The following is an 18,972-nucleotide window of genomic DNA, read 5'->3' on the forward strand; positions in this document are numbered from 1 at the left end:
GCACTTGCCTGCTGGCGCCAGTGAAAACATTAACATTTAATAATTTCACATAATTTCCCTGTAGTAGGCTGCTGTGTTTTGTAACCATAAAATGAATAATAAGTCCCACCCAGTGGAAGTGAGCGGTTGTTCATACGGACAGACAGACAGACAGACATACACACTCGGTCAAATGTTGGAGCCCCCATTCTGATATGGAATAGGCAGCAGATGTGTTGTTTTTTGGCTTGTTTATTTTAGGAAACAAACTGGGATTTTTATTTTAGGGAACAAATTTAGATTTTTATTTCGGGACCAAATTAGTTTGTTTTGTTATTATGGAGATCAATACCTGACACATGTCCTGGGCCAGTGGTTACTAGTGGTTACATTAACCTCACATTACATTAATCACTGCTGACCCAGTTGGTGTTGGGGAGGGTGAAGAGACAGCCATGTGTCTTCTCTGACACCTGACAACACCAGCTTCTTCTTTTCACGTGACAGTGAGGCGTTTCACTGGGATTGTGTTACTCGTCGAGGAGAAACACACTATAACTCCCCCGATACGCTTCCCGCTGAGATCACCCACCCGTGAAGACAGCCAATAGTATTTCTTGTTGGAATGCACCGGCCTAAGACAGATGGACCGCCCACCAACAGTGTCTTCATGTTTTTCATGAATTGAGTACAAAAGGACCCCCATGCAAACAAGCCATTGCACTTTGTGTGGTCTTTAATGCCTTTTTAGTAGACCTTGTATCTGAACTGTTCTGTACTATTCCTATGCAAACTTCTAATAAAGTATTCACTCATATCAACTCTCCTCCGGTTTGCAACCTTTTAAGGATGCGACCCGCCAACGGAATCATATTTGAACTGAGGACCCGGCCCCCACCCTGACAAACACTTTTTTGTTGGAGTTGAGGCATTACATTTAGTTTGTCTCGGTTTCACAGATAAATATTGTGGAAATTGCAGATCTACAAGCTCACACCGGCTCGTGTTGCAAGTCGTTGTGAGCTTGTAGATTTGCTATTTTCACAATATTTGCCTCTTTCTTTGGTAATTTGACAATTTGGGCATTTTTATAGTACAGTTTGTTGGTTACTTTTCTGTAGCCTAATAGTCTTATTTTTTTCTCCTCTTCATTTTATAAGTGTTAAAAAGGGCTTAGGTCCTTAAATTGAGACTTTAGAAATGTGTAGATAACCATCTATACACTTTTTCATTGTACATTTTGGAATTTCTGTAATAAGGATAAATGCTGATATTTATTATTAAGAACAGTTATTTTTCATTAAGAACGGTTATTCTTCGCAGTACAGTACATACACTTATACTGTATGTTGATTTTTTTTAAAGATATTTTTAGGGCGTTTTGCCTTTATTACACAGTACAGTATAGTTAGACAGGAAACAGGGAGAGAGAGACGGGGAGCGACACGCAGCAAAGACCATCGGGATCGGTACCCGTCCCGAACCCACAACACGCTGACAGGCATCAGAGCCATGTGGTAATGCACCTGGCCCTGGACCAGTAGGCCAGCGGGCGCCCAGTTTGTTTACTGTTGAGTGAGAAAACAATGTTGCACATTAAGCACATCATCTGAGGACCCCCTCCCCACAAATTCATTTGGGGACCCCCCTGGGGTCCCCGACCCACAGGTTGAGAACCCCATGCCACCCAGATGCTATCGTGACCACATACTGTCCTTCTGAGTCACTTAACTGAGTTTTCTCTTGGTCAAACAGTAAAAAAGGTTCAGTTTGTCACCAATTTCATTCCTGCTGTTGTGAGTATGCTGAGTAACTTGCTGTGGGTGATCCCAAAGAGACACGTTGCGCTCAGATGCTGTTGCTGATGATGGTGGGATGTGGTTAATGGCAGCAGAAATGGAATACAAGGCTAGTTCAGAGCCACAGTCCCTTCCACTAGGTTGATGCTGTTGATACAATATTAAAATACCAAATGGACAGATTCAAAAGGAGTGTTTCTGTAAATTAACAGGAATATTACATATTATGGTAGTAATGCCAATACCAATACAGGTATAATTCTTTTTTGTTTTTGTTTGGGAATGGTGTTATAGTAGCCATTTTAATGTGTCACTGGAAACTATTCACTTCCAGCTACAGTATACGGAATGGCTTCCACCTTATAAAGCTGTTATGTGGCTTCCACCGTACTGTTATGTGGCTGTTTAACTAGAACACTTACAAGCTTGGATTACACTAACACCAGGAACATGATGAACGGCTAGAAGATAGTTGTTTGTTTTCCTAAAATATCTCTTGCGGCTGAGTCTTTATCTGTTTTCCTTCCCTTTTCTCTCTCCCTCTCTCTTTTTGTCTACGTCTCTGTTTTGTCCTCTCCCTCTCCTGTGCTCTCAGTCCTGCCCCGCGTCCTGATGCTGTTGCTCTGTTTGGCAGGGAGCCACGGAAGGTGCTGCTGCACAAGGGCTCCACAGGCCTGGGCTTCAACATTGTCGGCGGCGAGGACGGGGAGGGTATCTTCGTCTCCTTCATCCTGGCAGGAGGACCGGCAGACCTGAGTGGCGAGCTGCGGAGGGGCGACCGGATCCTCTCGGTCTGTGATTTCAGCTCATTTTCGCCCACCAATTTAACCGCAATTACTCACTGATCATAACTTTGTTGTGTGAGGGAGTGAGTGCACAGATGAGTAGTCTCACGTAGTAAAAGGCCAGACGATCCGAGATCTCTGCCTACCCAATACGTCTGGGGAAATCTAAATTCGATGTAGGGGGCTGGGAGGACAGTAGAGAAAACCTCTGCTAACAAAGAGTACACACTGTCTACACTTTTGAACACTTAGGTCTGGCTGGTGTGTGGGGGCCTTAACAGATGAGAGTCCACCACTAATAGATTTTAAAGCTCTAATAAATATTTAAACAAACTTAACTCCTTAACGTGTAAATTCTGTGCAAGTTTGATTTATGACAGGGAAAATGGGATTTTGGCAATCTTCCGAATCCAACATAACTTAGTTGATACTCAGGTCTGCAGTACTTCAATGTTGTACAAATACTGCTAACGTAAGCAAACTTTCTGCAGCCACTAAATACATTTAACTATGACACATACCTTACTTGAAAGGGTCCGTAAATCATTTTAGTGCGAAAGAATGTCTTGAAAGCACAAAGAAAACTGAGTTAGGGGTTGGTGTATTACACCATACTCACTGCAATTGCAGATTGGCATTTTAAGTGGATGACTGACAAATTGGACTCCAAAAAATTCACTGATAATGACATCTAGCATGGTGCCATAATTTGTTGATAAAACAAGATGTTTAATTAACAGTTGAGGTCAACGAATTATTTAGAGAAATTAAGTATAGTATAAACAGGTTTTGGCAAATGCTGACATTTCCACGATGAAAGACAAGTACCTCTGCAGAGCATGAGGTTGCTCCGCGCATGCCCCCTCCCTGATATGACTTGCATCTAGGCTTTTTTTAGTCGCAAGTTTCTTCATCATCTACATGAGAGTCTTTATCTCTCCTTACTTAAATGAACCTTCCAACTGGAGATCCAGTGGTCATGACAGACAGCCTATTTCCTCTGCGGATCTCCATAAACAAATCAGACTTTCATCTGTTTGTTGTTTTAATCCAGACATAGTCTGGTCATATTCATTGTACAGTACTGTATCTTTCAGTAAATTACAGGGATAAAAAAAGAAGAAGAAGGAAACAAGAACATTTAAAAATAAACCTTCTGACATTTATGACACTTTAAGGCGACAGTGAGCGTAAGCACTGAAGCTCAGCAGGTAGACAGACAGGTATTCAGTGTGCAACACAGAGTGTCATATTAGTATATTAGTATTATAGGTATAATTATTTATGGGGGATTATGTCTGCATGGTTTGATTCAGGTGAATGGGGTCAACCTGAGGAACGCCACTCATGAGCAAGCAGCCGCAGCACTGAAGAGGGCTGGACAGACCGTCACCATTATCGCCCAGTACCGGCCTGAAGGTAGGAGCACCCCTCCTCTAGGGCTGTGGTTCTCAACCTGTGGGTCAAGACCCTCCCCAGGGGGGTCCCCAAATTATTTTAGGGGGTCCCCAGATGATTAACTTAATGTAAAACATTGTTTTCTCACTCAACAGTGAACAAAGTTTAAGTGTATAGAGGGTATCTGCACATTTCTAAAGTGACAATTTAAGGCCTTTTTAATACCTCTAAAATGACAAATTAAACATTGGCCAAATTGTTAAATGTTACGGACAGAAATTGTGAAAATAGCAGATCTACATGCTCACAATAGCATTTAGATCAGCTATTTTCACAATAGAACCGTGTTATACAAAATGTAATGCCTCAACTCGTCAAGGTGGTGTGTGTGTGTGTGTGTGTGTGTGTGGGTCCCCAGGGGGGGTCCCCAGTTAAGATTTTGGGGGTCACGTCCTGAAAAGGTTGAGAAGCACTGCTCTGGGGCTGTCGCCATTATGACGTTCTACTTATGGCGATTTATTGTCGCTGATTAATGATTTAATTGTGTTTCTGTCGTTGAACATTGGAACATTATGAATAGAAATTACATTTCTGTTTGGCTTTTCGGCTTCATGAACTAAAGTTGCACAGCCTGGACAGATATATGACAAATAAATTACATATTTAATAACTTTATTCTCAAAAAATAAAACATTAATAGTGGAAATAGCAGATCTACAAGCTCAAACCGCTTATACCCATATATGGAGATCTTTGACCATCTGTTTGCCTGTGTCCATTTATGCCCATAATGGAGATATCTGTATCTGTCTGTCTGCATCCATTTTATGCCCATATATGGAGATCTACTGTATGCAGACACAGTGCCGGTTATGGAAAACCCTGATGTCAGACATCAGAATCCGAACCTTTCGTGCTGGTTCCAGAAAATCGTGTATCGGGTCGGGTCAAGGCCGGGCACTGCACTACCTGCTGCTGCGGGGGAACGTGCGCCCCGAATTTGAAATAGGGAATGAATGCCCCACCCTTTAATGCAAACCCCATTATACCTGTTGTCATAGGACCCGTTTTGACCATCTGTTTGCCTTTGTCCACTTATGCCCATATATGGGGATCTCTGCAGACACAGTAACGGTTCCGGAAAACTCTGATGTCAGACATCAGCTCCGCATACAGGCATCCATTTAATGCCCATATATGAAGATCTCTGATGTGAATGCCCTACCCTCTACCCTTTAATGCAAACCCCATTATACCTGTTGTCTGTTTTGACCATATGTTTGCCTGTGTCCATTTAAGACCATATATGAACATCAGAACACGTCATACTGATGACATTCAATACGTAACCATGGCATTTTTTGTTTACTCATGTGAAGTAACAGAAGACAGAAGAAGGCCAATCTTTATTCCTTTATAACCAGTGCCTTAATGAGCAACGCTTGTGCTTATCATTTGTTTATTGTTCTTTGGAAACAAAGCAATCACAGGTGGTTTGAGAGTCAACATGGTGATGTTAATTTTGCCTTTTCTGGTTATTCATACATTTATAATTTATAATTGTTTTGTCACAAGTTCACAAACCAAATAATTGGTCTTCAACAAACTGTTAGCATCCATTTCCATGACAATATTTAATAATCGACAAATGAAAACAATGCTTGCTTTGTTCTTTAAAGCTGGCTTGATTTGTGTAACAGTTGTACCCTGTGGGGCTGCAAATGAGGACAGTGCTCCAGTCCTCCTGATAGGCTTACTGTAAAATAAAGGAAAAAAGGACTATTCAGGTTCAGGGGCGCCCCAAAATAGGCGATCTGCAAGCTCACAACGTGTCGCGTAGGCGACGCGTTGTGAGCTTGTAGATCGGCTATTTTGCAAGGCTGAAGGAAGGCGGGCGAATCATGGAGCTCTGCTGTCCTCCCCCCTCCTCCTGACCTGCCCCGTTTCCAAGCCTCTGTCAGCGGACTGACTGGGCGCACGCACACACACACACACACACACACACACACACACACACACACACAGGGCACAGGCACACGGAACAAGGGGAGGAAAGAGGAAACAAGTCCAACGGGGAGAGAGAGTGGAATGGAATACAGCCTGCATTATTTATTCACTGCGAGGAAACTTTCTTATTAAAAGAAAAACGGCTTGAAGCGGACAAAAAGCGGGTAGCGAAACACACGGCGGGACCCTCTCCTCCTCCTCCTCCTTCCGACAACTTCTCCTCTTGCTGTACTACTTACTTTATTTAAACGCGGATGAATGGGGGATGGGCTTGTGAATACAAACAGCAGCAGAGAGAGGAGGACACAGACAGGAGCAGCTCTAGAAGCCGCATGAATTCCCTAATGGCTGGGTAGAAGAAAACACAACAAAACCACCAGAAGTCCATTAACAACTGAACCGAGGTGAGCCACCGAGAAAGACCGACCGAGCCGAGCCGGGGGAGGGACGACCCTCCCCGGACACTAGCAGGCAGGCGGACCCTCCTCGACACGAGCAGGAAGGAAAGAAACGTGTTTGTCGCGGTTGGTAAATAACATGGCACCGTTGTTGTGGCAGGTACAGGAGGCGCTTCGGCGTGGGAGGTTTTAAAGGAGGATTTCGGCCTAGTTTTTTCTCAAACTGTTCATGTTAAGGACCCCCAAATTGACACTTATTAGCCCGCGGACCCCCCCGTTTGAAAAGATACGCCAGGGACCCCCATAAGAGATTATTTGGACGGCTCTAGCTAGTGATTCTAGACCATTTTAATTTCGAGGACCCTCAGTTTGACATGCATTATAGGCTACCGACCCACATTTAATGGTATTTATTATCTCTGAGACCCCAATTTATATTGTAAAATCAATGTTAATCAATGTAAATCTAAATCTAACTTGAGTTACAGTCAGACCCATAAGGGTCCATTTGGTTCCTATATATCATTTAGCTGGGGACCCCCTGGAAGTCTTGAACTCCCTCAAGGACCCCTATAGGTCCCCAGACACCACAGAGTCAATGGGTTAACGTGCTAACCATTGTAAGAACAAGTTTGTGGGATTAGCTGCTCTCAGCTACTGTAGTGTACAGTCTGTGAGCTGCTAGGTCGCTGCTATTCTTAGCTGCAGCTTTTCTAGCCGTTAAGATCACGTTTAGAACTGGACACTGTCGCAGCACCGGGGTTCAAGTTGTTGTTGGTGAGGGGATATCACGTTATTAAATCGATAGACGTTAAACACTGACTAACACAAATACTGGCTGACTGGCCGCAGGCTGGCTGTTAGCCTATGTGTCTCGTTCTACAGGCGTGTTCATGACTGTAGTTTCAAGGGAACTGTCAATGGTTCATACTTCATTCATTCATTCATTCATTCACATTTTTAACAATGCACTATGGTGGAACTTGAACAGTATTCCCGGTTACTGGCCAAGTCAAAACTGGACACACAGGCGTGTTCTCTCTTTTTTACGAGGTGTGGTCACTAGACAGGTGTGTGTTGTCATATCAGCTCTGCGGTTGTGGAGACGTTGACATCACCAGTGAACTTGATTAAGTGGTGTTAGGTTTCGTGAGAGTAGTGTACCAGAGTTCCTGGTTGGCTTCCTCTTTAGCCTTTCAAGTTTTCCAGTAATTAAGCTGGCTAGATCAATTATTATGAGTATATGACAGTGATTCTCAACCCTTTGGATTCCCAGGACACACAGTTTGTTATGCATTGATTGGGCCATGCCCACAAACTTAGAACAAGAGGATACCAGCACTCACGGAACTGTCATTTAAGGCACTTTTATTAAAGTGTGTCAGTTGGCATGGCACGTTCTAAGTTATGTTCCCGACCGTGCACCCGGTAAAAAGATTTTTGGAGTCGTGCTTGCTTCCTTGTTGTAAACATGCCCACAAACCCCATTTAATTATATCTTCTTAACAGCAGTATTTATTTAACTCTGCGAGTGTTGTACAAATGGAACCAAATAGGAACCCTTAAGCATCCATTTGGTTCAGTTTGTAGTGTGTACGTTACACTATCAGAGCTATAAACCCATAAAAAGGTCCATTTGTTTTTTCAAGTATCAATCATTTACCTAGGGACCCCCCTGAAAGTGGAACCTCCTCAAAGACCACTGGGGGTCCCCGGCCAGGACACCACATTGAGAACCAGTGAGTTAGGATATTATAGGCCGGTAATCTGTAATCTTACATGCAGGCACTACTGTCTTAAGAAACTGCTCACTTCCCACTGCGGATGTATGGGCTGTCTGTTAATGGATATTCATCTTGTCATTTACAGTTTTACTCAGTTTGTCGAGTGGCTTTGAAGCTTGTCACGTGCATGGATTTGGGCTTCTGCGGCAGCATGTTATAACAACAACGTGGAGGATATTATGAGATTTATGTCTGGGCTTTGTTCTCAGGTTGGACTACAAGAGGAATGTGGGAGACTTAAGTCGCAGCAAGACCCTCCTCAGATTTCCTTATGCTTTCAATAAAACATAAACCTTAAAACCTTTCCAATAATTCTCCAATGCCATATAAATGGACAGGAAACAAAATGGGCTCACTGAGGGGAATCTTGTGTAAGAAAACAGATCCCAAAAAACCTTTTATGTTCTCTGTGCACCTGCGAAAGTTATTATCAATGTTGCACTATATAATGCCTCTTTCTTATCTTTGTAAGTTCATTCTTGTAGTCTTAAAAGGGCACTAAACAAGCAACATGTTGAATATTTGTTTTGGTTGAAAGGAGACATTGTTTTTGCACCAATCCGTGCTTCAACAGTACTGTGCCTCCTTTGTAGGACAGTGAAGGACACTCCGATGTGCTTGTGTTGCAGAGCTGACAATACTTAACCAGTTTAAACAGATGAGTCAGATGAGTACTACTGGCAAATGATTGACTTCCTGCTTCCCCACTGATGTTCTTAAGATCTGTAGCCAATAACTCCGCTGTTACACTGAGCACTTGTGTTACACACGTCTTTTGCCGGGTTTGGAGTAGGAGAGACCCCAGCGTGCTATAGAGGACAGTCAGTCAAAGAGGAAGTGAAGTGTTAGCGCTTTTTTTCATGCCGGGCGGCGGGCAAGCTGCCTGGAGTACTCTCTGGGGCCCGGGGCCCAGCCGTCCACAGACCTCTGAAGAAAGGCCAGCGCTGAACACTACATGAAGCCACAGCGGAGCACATAGGATACAGCAGGAAGCCCTCCCTGTCCCTCATTAGCTCACTGGAGCATCACCAAATCTATTTTTTTTTTAACTCGGACTCGGAATGAGCAGCCTGGGATTGAATGGAAACAAGGGGCGCATGTTCGCATCCACATGTTCCCAGTTCTACTCTCAAGGAGTGTAATTACAGTAGACCTTTCGCATTTAGGGTAGCGAAGGAGGGGCCATCGGAGGAAACCTCAGACCCCCAGCACAGCAGCAGCACTACATGCATGCAACCAATTCCTGTTGCACACATTTTAGTCTCCACTAATGCACAAATATATGCATGTTGTTTGGAAGTGTGCAGGCAGTTGCCCAATTAAGTTCAAAAACACCTGCATCACCTTGTTAAACTAGGGGTTGTTGAAATATATAATAAATGCCATCATGGGTGCGCTTGTGCAGTTGATCAGAAACAGGACTTTGAATGTGTATGGTGAGGAAGTTGACACTTTTAAAAGCAAGATTAGCATAAATAGCAGCAGAATTGGATTTTAAACAGCAGAATAGAATTAAATGGAACAGCACTTCCTAGGAAATGCGCTAGTGGAAGAATATAGCCTCGCTCCAGGATGCAAACGGCGAGTTAAGTGTCAAACCGTCTCAAACACTGTTTTGGTCTCCAGGGCTGAAGTGAGAATATAACACATTCTCGTGTTACTTGTGCATCCTGCCGCGTTGCATAACCTGGATCACGATGGAAGAGACGAGACGAACCTCTAAAATAAAAATAAAAAAAATGAAATGCCGCACAACAGCACAACTAATGAGGACAAGCCGTGGCAAAGTGTGTTGTAGTAATGACCCAGTTTCTATTCAGTCTTCCTCTTCATCTTCCTGTGGGTCCTTCCAAATAATATAGGCTAGCCTCCTCAGTCCTCTCCTTGCTGTCTTCCTCTCATCTCACATGAATGTGTTGCTCTTGGGTGATTGACATCCAGCACTGTACGCATGTGTGTCTGTCAGGGATCTGAGGACTGCTTGTTCCTCTGTTATGACTTGGATTCAGGCTCACATGTATCAGGTTCCACCCAAATCCCCACGCGAGCCGGGCTGACTGCTGATGGCCCGCTACAGCTGTTTGTCCCATGTGCTGCTGTAGCGACCAGCAGCTGGAAGGGGTCTGCAGTAGGGTGGTCTTCCTGTTCTTGCAGTTAGGGATGGGACGATGTGAATTGTGAACATTTCATATCATGATTATTGTGACAAAAGAAATCACGATTTATGATATTATCGCGATAATCAAAATCCATTATCCTGTGGCGGAACATTTGCCAAAATAATTGATCTACAAGCTCTTGTGAGCTTGTAGATCGGGTATTTTTTGGCAAAGACATTTGATAGAGAGTGAGAAAAGACTGTAGAAAGCACATGTATTATAAGCAATTATACCAATTATAGAGGGTTTAAATGGTACCGGATATGCAGCTCGGCAAATAAAAGGTGAATTGATCCCAGTGCGTGACAGAGGACGATATCACGATAAATTAAATCTCCACGATACGATTATCGTGAGTGTTTTTTATCACGATAAACGATAATATCGCCTATCGTCCCATCCCTACTTGCAGTCTCTCCAGACTGCTTTAGACGAGAGCACTGGGATCTACGCTACAGGGTCTCCACTCCAGGCCCCAAGGAATGTGAGCCAGCAAAGCTTTTGAGCTATGCCACCTGTGCTACTTTACACCACTGTCTCACCACCCACTGCTCGGAGCCAACAATTGTTGCTATTGTGAAGCAGGACATTGAGCTGTCTCTCTTCTTCATTTAGCTAGGCTTTGTCTTCATCCCTCAGCCCCTCCTTTCACTATTTGCCTCCCCTAATGCTCCATTCTCCCTTTCCTCCTGAGTATGAGACCCAATGGACTAGTCTCTCTCTGTGGCTGCTTCCGCATGCAGTGTACCTGCTGCTCCTGATAGCGCCGGGACGTTGCTCCTGGTTACCAGCCGTCAGGCGGTGGTGTCGTGTTACCTCACCTTGCTGTGTCACCCGGCTGTATTGTTAACCCCTTACAGCAGGTAGCAGGGCGTGGAGGCCAGGCAGTGCCTGCCTGAGGTGTGGTTTCTATTTGCTTTCAGTCCACGCTGGGTTTCGTTTCGGCCAGGGGGTCGGCAGAAAGGGGGGCGTTTGAAGCCTGTTTTCACACCTGACCCAGCATTTCTTTTTCTGGATTTCCGCGTAACCTCGGCTAAGTAATCATTGTAGGCATGGTTGTTTATATTTTCAAGGCTACTACTTGTACACTTTGTGTCAGAACCTGGACTTTGATCTCTGCTTTTCATGTTGGAATGGGAGAGTACTGCCAGCCGTGGATGATTAAACCTTAAAGGTAGGAGGCATCCCAAGGCTTGGCAGCAAAAAGAGATGTTGTAAATGTATGTGATATTCTCAAAGATTGTTTCTGTTTTATAGACTAATTATGATAATGAAAGGTATTACAATAGGTAATCAAGCTAATGACTGGTCTGATCATATATCGTCTCCGTCGGGTGTAAAGTGAAACCTCGTCCTCACATGTCCAAAACTTTAACTTTCGGTCATATGACTCTTGTCAAGTTCAAAAGTAGCAGATCTACAAGCTCAAAACACTGCACGAAGCTTGCAGATCTGCTACTTTTGTGACACTAGTATGATCAAGTAGGACATTAATTTACAAAAAAGAGTTACTAGTAGGAAATAAATATATTTTTTATATATTATAAAAAGTAATCGATCAAAAACAAAAGTCTAATTACAATCTCACATTGAGTGTAAAATTGGGAGAGTAAGAGTTTAATCAGACTAATCAATTTAGTTGATTGCCGAATAATAGAAAAAAAGATTTAGAATGATAAAACGACACATGTCTACTCTTTTGATGCATCGAAAAAGTTATAAATTGAATAATCTCCAAGAAAATAATCGATAGTGATTTATTATATTTCCTCATATTACTTCAAATTTGTATTTTCATGATTGACCCCATCGTGTGATCCTATCGTGTGATCCTGTCTTCTTTTGTTTGCTCACATGGGCAGCCAGCAACTAAGCGTACTTGCTTTTCTAGCTCAGTCTGTTGGTCGGCTTGTTTTTCTAGCCGTGGCGTGCACTTGTATGGGTTCGGTTGCCTGGCTTGTTCTAGCAGCGCGGCCACAGAGCAGCACACAGCCGGCTAATGAGTGCATTCTTAATGAGGAGGCCCAGGTGGATTCATATATCATCCCTCAGCTCCCTGCAGCAACTGGATTTACACAGCCATGACAAATGGTCATCCATTCAAACTTGTTGCAGGCCCCCCCCACTGCCGCACCACCTCAACCACGCTAAAGAGTCCATGTTGAACTTAATTAATCTGCATAATTAATTACCTGACATGAGATATTACTGGATGTGTGAGGGCAGATCTGTGATAAACCTCCATCTGGTCCCAGGGTCATTAATCAGGCTGAAAGGAGCCGCTGAACCTTCTCTAACACTGGCTCACTCCGCCGCACAGACCTCCATTGATGATGAACACGGCCATCCCTCCCCAAAAATGTTTTTACCTCCATATTCAAAATATTAAAATCACCAGACGCTTACTTCATGCGTGGGGGTATATCGTAAAATAATAACATTGAAAGTAGGATTATATTGTGTGTGTCTGTGCTTAAGTGCGTGCTCACCGTGCTGTGTGCTGATCCATTTTTGTTGTGTGCTTTGTGTCTGTGCAGAGTACAGCCGCTTTGAGTCCAAGATCCACGACCTGAGGGAGCAGATGATGAACAGCAGCATGAGCTCGGGATCGGGCTCCCTGCGAACCAGTGAGAAACGCTCTCTCTATGTCAGGTACAGACGGAACACACACAGCCACACACACACACCTCATCAAGGGCTGAGCTTCATGGTCGAATAAACCACCCTCTCAACAAATAAAGTTAGCCTGGGAACCAGACAATTATGATAGCTCATTTCTAAATTTGCTCTGGCCCCGCTCCTGTTCAGCCCATGTGTGTCAGGCCCTATATTTATCTTATATGGGTGCGGGTTTCAATGTTGCTCCAGCAATATGTCCGGGTACCAACACACATTACGCATCTCTGTTAACAACCACCCAGCTTGTTTTGACAAACAGAAGGTAAAATGTACTCAAATTACTGTAACTTGGCTCTACTCTACGGTATCATATTATCTCTATAATGTTGTTTTCTTTTACTTTGTTTGAACTTAAAGAGATGAACACGAAAGGCTGTGTCAAGCCCATGTTCTTCAGCTTTCTTCAGAAGTTCTTCTTCTGTGTCTTGAGTTTGAAGTAGAGCAGTTGGCTCGAAAACATCAAATGCTCAGCAGTCTTTGTGTGGAGCCCTAAGAGAATCTGCACTTTCCCCACGGTGTCCCCTTCTAGTGGTCAAGGTTTTCCTGGAAAGAGGAATATTTGGCACCCCCCCAAATAGGTTTCCACTGGTATTCGTAGTATGCATGTCATGTAGATATGGGCTGGTAGGTCAGAGTACGTCTCTAACCAACTTACTATAAGAACTAAGATGTTATAACCGTCTCCTGTGGGGGCGCCCACTGGCCCAGGGGTCCATGCACATACCACATATAGGCTCTAATGCAGCCTGACAGCTTGTCGCATGTTCAAGTTCTGATCCCGACGACCTGTGCTGCATGTCACTCCCCATGTCTCTCTCCCTGTTTCCTGTCTACCTCCTGTACTATCAATACAGGCAGAGTAAAGTCCTTTGCACACAGGACAGTTGTGTTTTTTTCGTTTGCTGCATGAATAAAACGCATTAGATTTGGTGTGCAATGCTGTGCGGAATCGGCGCTGCGGATCCCAAAAGGAGTCATAAAAGGAGTGATGAGTTTTTTTACCGCATGCGACAAGACGCACGAATCGAACTGGGTTCGAGAGAGAAAAAAACGCACGGCCGCAGTCACTCGTCGCACGGCCAATTCGGATCCGGTGTGCATGAGGTTGTAGAGAATCATTGTTTTCTTTTTAAAAAGTGAAATTGTCCGTTTTATCCGTACGGATAAACGCACCTGTGTGCAAAGGGCTTAACGAGGAGGGAAGAGATCTTAGTTTCCTTTGCATCTCTGTTCTCCATAATATACGTTCCAAATGAACTAGTTACTTTGGATTGTGATTAAAGATAAACCACCATGTTAAACATAACATGGTGCTGTGATGTTACACCAGAAATACACACTATATCTCAAAATAACCCTAATTACCGTAATTCCTCTAACCTTGTGCATTTTAAATCTTTACCATGTATGTCACCACCCACCCTCCTACTCCCACCGCCCCCTGGTGATCAGATGGTGTATTATTGATTTGTAATGGTGATGAATCATGTTATGAAAATAGCAAGGATCTCTCGAGCCTATTTATAGGTCTATCCAATTGTGTCCAGAGGCATTTTGATCTGTGTGCCCTTTGGAAATCAAAAATGAACTCGGACATTACAGACTAATTCACATTTGCGTATTGGTCTTATAATTGCCTGACTTAAGTAAAGCCCCATATGCTTGTGATTCTGTAATGTGTGTGTGTGTGTGTGTGTGTGTGTGTGTGTGTGTGTGTGTGTGTGTGTGTGTGTGTGTGTGTGTGTGTGTGTGTGTGTGTGTGTGAGCGAGGGTGGAAAGACAACTTGAAACACTTGCCTTCACAACCAGGCGCTATTGCACAAATAGCATGTGATATATGTTACTTATGGTTTGATGCAAGGCCGATATTGCACTGGTCTGGTGCCCTAGTTTACAGGGTAATAGGCGATTTAGCCGGTTGACACTTGCGTCACTGTCAAAGAAGTTGATGAACAAGTATTTCCTGTCCCATCCATTGGATTGTTGTTTTGATGACACTCAAGAGCCCACTTTATATAATGCATAACCTTTGGCTCCATGTTATCTCACTATGGGCTGCTTGCCAGACTGCATGGAAGCTGTTTTACAACAGGTGGCTCCCCACTGCTCAGATGAAATCAGTCATGAAAGGACCATGGAAGGTCAAGGTGAAAAAGATTACATTGTGATGCAACTCCATAGACCCAAGTGCTTCACTCACTGTGTTTATATCTAAAGGATGTACTTCACCTCCTCGCAGGGTTTTGAACCCAGGGCCCCTGTGTGAGTGCTGACATTAATTCTACTGTTTTTGAGCTTTAACGAAAAGCTGTTTGGGCAGAGGATAAATTGCACTTTTACCTTTGTGCAATACATCTTGTCCACCAGTGAACAGCAATAAATGTCTACGAGAAGGATTATTATCGTCTGTCAGGTGGAATCCTCTTATATCCAAAACGGATATAAGAGGATTCAAATTCAAAAGTAGCAAAAGTAGTAGATCTGCTGCATTTCTGTGACGCTAGTAGTATAAGTAGGGCGTTAATTTACCAAACACAAAGTTAAAATATGGAGATAGGAGGTTTCTAACCCTGCCTCTGCAACGATATATGAGTGTATAGAAGCGTATTACTCCATTTCCTATAGGCTGAGGGGAGTGGCCTTCTTATGGTATAGCTGCTGAGAGACTTGCGGTGCCTAGCCTGCTCCTGTGTGGGTGACTAAGCCCACAGTTATGTAGGAAAAAAGTGGTCTAGTTAGCTGGCGGCTGCCATGTCCTCCTCCCCGGCCCATCCTCAGGAATGCGGAGGCGTTAAGCCTCTAAGGTGTGTGCACAGAGAACACACACACACACACACACGTGCGTGCACGCATGTAACCCATGCTTATTCTCCCACACTGTGTAGCTCAGAAGCTCTGTTTCGTGCCACTAGCAGCATTATTACTCCTTGCTCTGATTCCCACTCAGCCTGACAATGTTGAAAATGCACTGAATTCTTTCTGCAAGACACTCTGGATGAAAGCTTCCACCAAAATGGCATCTTATATTATATTCAGTACAGCAGCACAGCTCACTCGGCTGCTGTTTAAGTCTTTATGTGCAGCCATAGGAGAAAACGCACTTTGCCCGCGGTATGCCGCTTCTAGTGGTCAATTTATTTTTTTCCTGGATAGAGGAATTTTTGGCATCCCCCAAAGAGGTTTCCCCTGGATCGTAGTATGCATGGCCTGTAGATATGGGCTGGTAGGTCAGAGGACGGCTGAACCTGTAAAGCAGGTATTAATACAGTGTAAATGGCTGCCTGTGGGTTTTCCTGTCTGACAAGGTGGTGGCAGTGGCACATGCAGTGTTTATGTTACGACAAAGAAAGAACACACTGTGTCTAGTAACAGCAGTTTGAAATGTCACATAGGACGCCTCGCAGGCAACGTGGTTCGCAGCATACCATATGACCCGAGACCTGAGACAGGGGATATTGATAACCTTGTGGACTTGTCGTCTGTGTGTGCAGGGCTTTGTTTGACTACGACCGGACCAGAGACAGCTGCCTGCCCAGCCAAGGCCTGAGCTTCTCCTACGGTGACATCCTACACGTCATAAACGCCTCGGACGACGAGTGGTGGCAGGCGAGGCTTGTCACGCCTCATGGCGAGAGCGAGCAGATCGGGGTCATTCCAAGCAAGAAACGGTACGACCCAATCCTGGACTCTCGTGCATCAAAACGCCACAGGGCTGGGGGGGGGGGATGTTGGGGGTTAGGGCATTCACAAATAGTGATTTTTAGTATTCGAATTATTCCCTCAAAGTATTCTAATAGTCGAATATTCGACAGGACTGGCTAAACTGGCAAATATTAAGTAAGCAAGAGGCGGACATTGTGAAAATAGCCGATCTACATGCTCACAACGCCTTGTGTTGCGAGGCGTTGTGAGCATGTAGATCTGCTATTTTCACAATATTTATCTGCGGAACCGAGTGCTTGTCAGGGTGGGGGTCCCCAGTTCATATATGTTTATTTTGGGGGTCACGGCCTGAAAAGGTTTGAGAACCCCTGGTATAGAGCATTAACAAATTCATCCACCAGGGCCATTGACAACTCATTCTTATGACTTCCTATCTAGCCAAGCTTTATAAACTATATATCTTTTTAAGAGAAAACAATAAAAATAAGCGAATATTCGACTCCGGTGAACAACGTTGAATAGTGACTTTGATATTCGAATATCCGAATATTTGGTGAATGCCCTATTGGGGGTACATTATGCTAACACTGTTCCTGACTGTCGCAGTGTGTGCACACCACACACAATCCCAACTCATTTTGTTTGGCCCAGAGTAACAAAAAAGTCTGACCTTGTCTCTTCGTTTTCAATGCAGAGTGGAGAAAAAAGAGCGGGCCAGGTTAAAAACGGTCAAATTCCACGCCAGGACGGGCATGATTGAATCAAACAGGGTAAGTGTGGAGGGGCTGGCCATGGGTTCTTACCCCTTCCCTCCGTACCACATAGGCCTCTTGTTAGAGCTGCAGGGCCATCTCCCTGGGCTCCCAGAGAGATGGCCTACTTTGCCCCCCTGAGTGTGGGAAAAGGACAGCAGCACTGGCTCACTGAAGAGCCCAGAAAGGGCTTAAATTACTGAGATCTTGGCTTTACTCACAAAACGTCAGAGAAGACGGGAGATCTCCATACATGCCACAAAGCTCATGACATGTGCTTGGTGGCATTCAAAATGGCATGGTTGGAAATCCATGGCACATTGAATTTGTAAATTATATTGCCGTTTGTATTATCCATAATGCAAAATGAGATCTATTTTTTTTTTAAGTATAAATATGATGCATGTTCCCTTTGCCTGAATCTATCATTCATTTTCATCCCAATTATTTGCTCGTCATATTCATTATTTGACGTGTATCAGACTTTTCCATTTATTTTTATTTTTTTGCATGTATTCAGCGTCCTCATTGAAACCCATTCTGTTGTTGTTGTTGTTTTTTTTTTCTTCATCGTCCTGCTCCCTCCTCTCCATCCACGCATCTCCAACAAGCAGCCGGTCAAAGTAAAGCGCAAAAAAAGCTTCAACCTCTCACGCAAGTTCCCGTTTTACAAGAGCAAGGAGAACATTGTGCAGGAGTTGGTGGAGTCTGAACGTGAGTACCAGCTGTGTGACCGAGGAGGTGCTGTCGCCGTCCCTCCTTCCCCTTTCACGCTTTCTCAACCTTTTGTCTCCCCACTTCTCATCTCTCCGCTCACCTCCAGGGGACGGGCAGTGGGCTGTACTGAAGACAACCACTGTCGCTCCCTTCTCATGCTCCCAGAGAAGGACCCCCACGACCATGCACACCCAGCCCTGCGGGTTGAGTCGCGGGGACTTTCTGGTGTCTGTCCCTTTGTCTGTCTGCCTGCCTGTCTGTATTTGGGCTCCAGAGGAGTCTAGTGTGTTGCAGGGCAGGTGTGTGTGTGAGTGTGTGTTCTTTTTGTCTCCATTATTAACACCAGGCCTTCATAACACTGTGCTGCTACTGCCTCCTATGTTACGCCCCCCCGCTCAATCCCAGTCAATCCTCCAATCAGTTCTTGACCAACCACAAAAGAATCTTATTAATTAGACTGAAGTTTTTAACACTTTAACACAACGGGTCACAATCCCATTTTAATGGGATTGGGCCTGCATAAATGAAAGGCCTTGGCTTACTATGAATAATGGAGGGGGCTCCGGCTTAATGAGCACAGTGCAGAGCCATGTGTTGTTGGTGGGCAAGGCGAACACACAGCCATGCACATAGCACTTCTCTCTCTCTCTCTCGCGCTCTCTCAATCTTTTCTCTCTCCCAGCTCTCACTAACCACCTATTCTTCTTCCTGTCTGCTCTCTTCTCTTGGTTTCTGCTCTCACCTGTCGGGACACCTAGGACTTCCCAGGGTTAAGCGATGACTTTTATGGATCAAAGAGTTTGAGTAAGTGTGTGGTTGTACTGTGTCAAGCAGCTGTCCCTTGAGCTCAGA

General features: G+C 44.3%; 1 protein-coding gene across 7 annotated transcripts in view; it reads left to right on the forward strand.

Annotated features, from left to right (window-relative positions):
- Window positions 1-18,972, forward strand: part of dlg3 (discs, large homolog 3) — a 132,386-nt gene that overhangs the window by 105,690 nt on the left and 7,724 nt on the right. For 5 of the 7 annotated variants that reach the window (XM_080745518.1, XM_080745524.1, XM_080745520.1 and 2 more), the window contains 6 exons: window positions 2,374-2,569; window positions 3,880-3,982; window positions 12,847-12,961; window positions 16,480-16,656; window positions 17,346-17,421; window positions 18,018-18,117. In XM_080745518.1, the coding sequence (XP_080601644.1) occupies window positions 2,374-2,569; window positions 3,880-3,982; window positions 12,847-12,961; window positions 16,480-16,656; window positions 17,346-17,421; window positions 18,018-18,117 (767 nt within the window). Of the gene's footprint in view, window positions 1-2,373; window positions 2,570-3,879; window positions 3,983-5,987; window positions 6,493-12,846; window positions 12,962-16,479; window positions 16,657-17,345; window positions 17,422-18,017; window positions 18,118-18,972 lie in introns of those variants that run through there. The other 2 variants (XM_080745522.1, XM_080745523.1) reach the window with 2 other exon arrangements.

Source organism: Nannobrachium achirus (assembly GCF_963921795.1).
Source record: "Nannobrachium achirus genome assembly, chromosome: 17".
In the NCBI taxonomy this organism is placed as follows: domain Eukaryota; kingdom Metazoa; phylum Chordata; class Actinopteri; order Myctophiformes; family Myctophidae; genus Nannobrachium; species Nannobrachium achirus.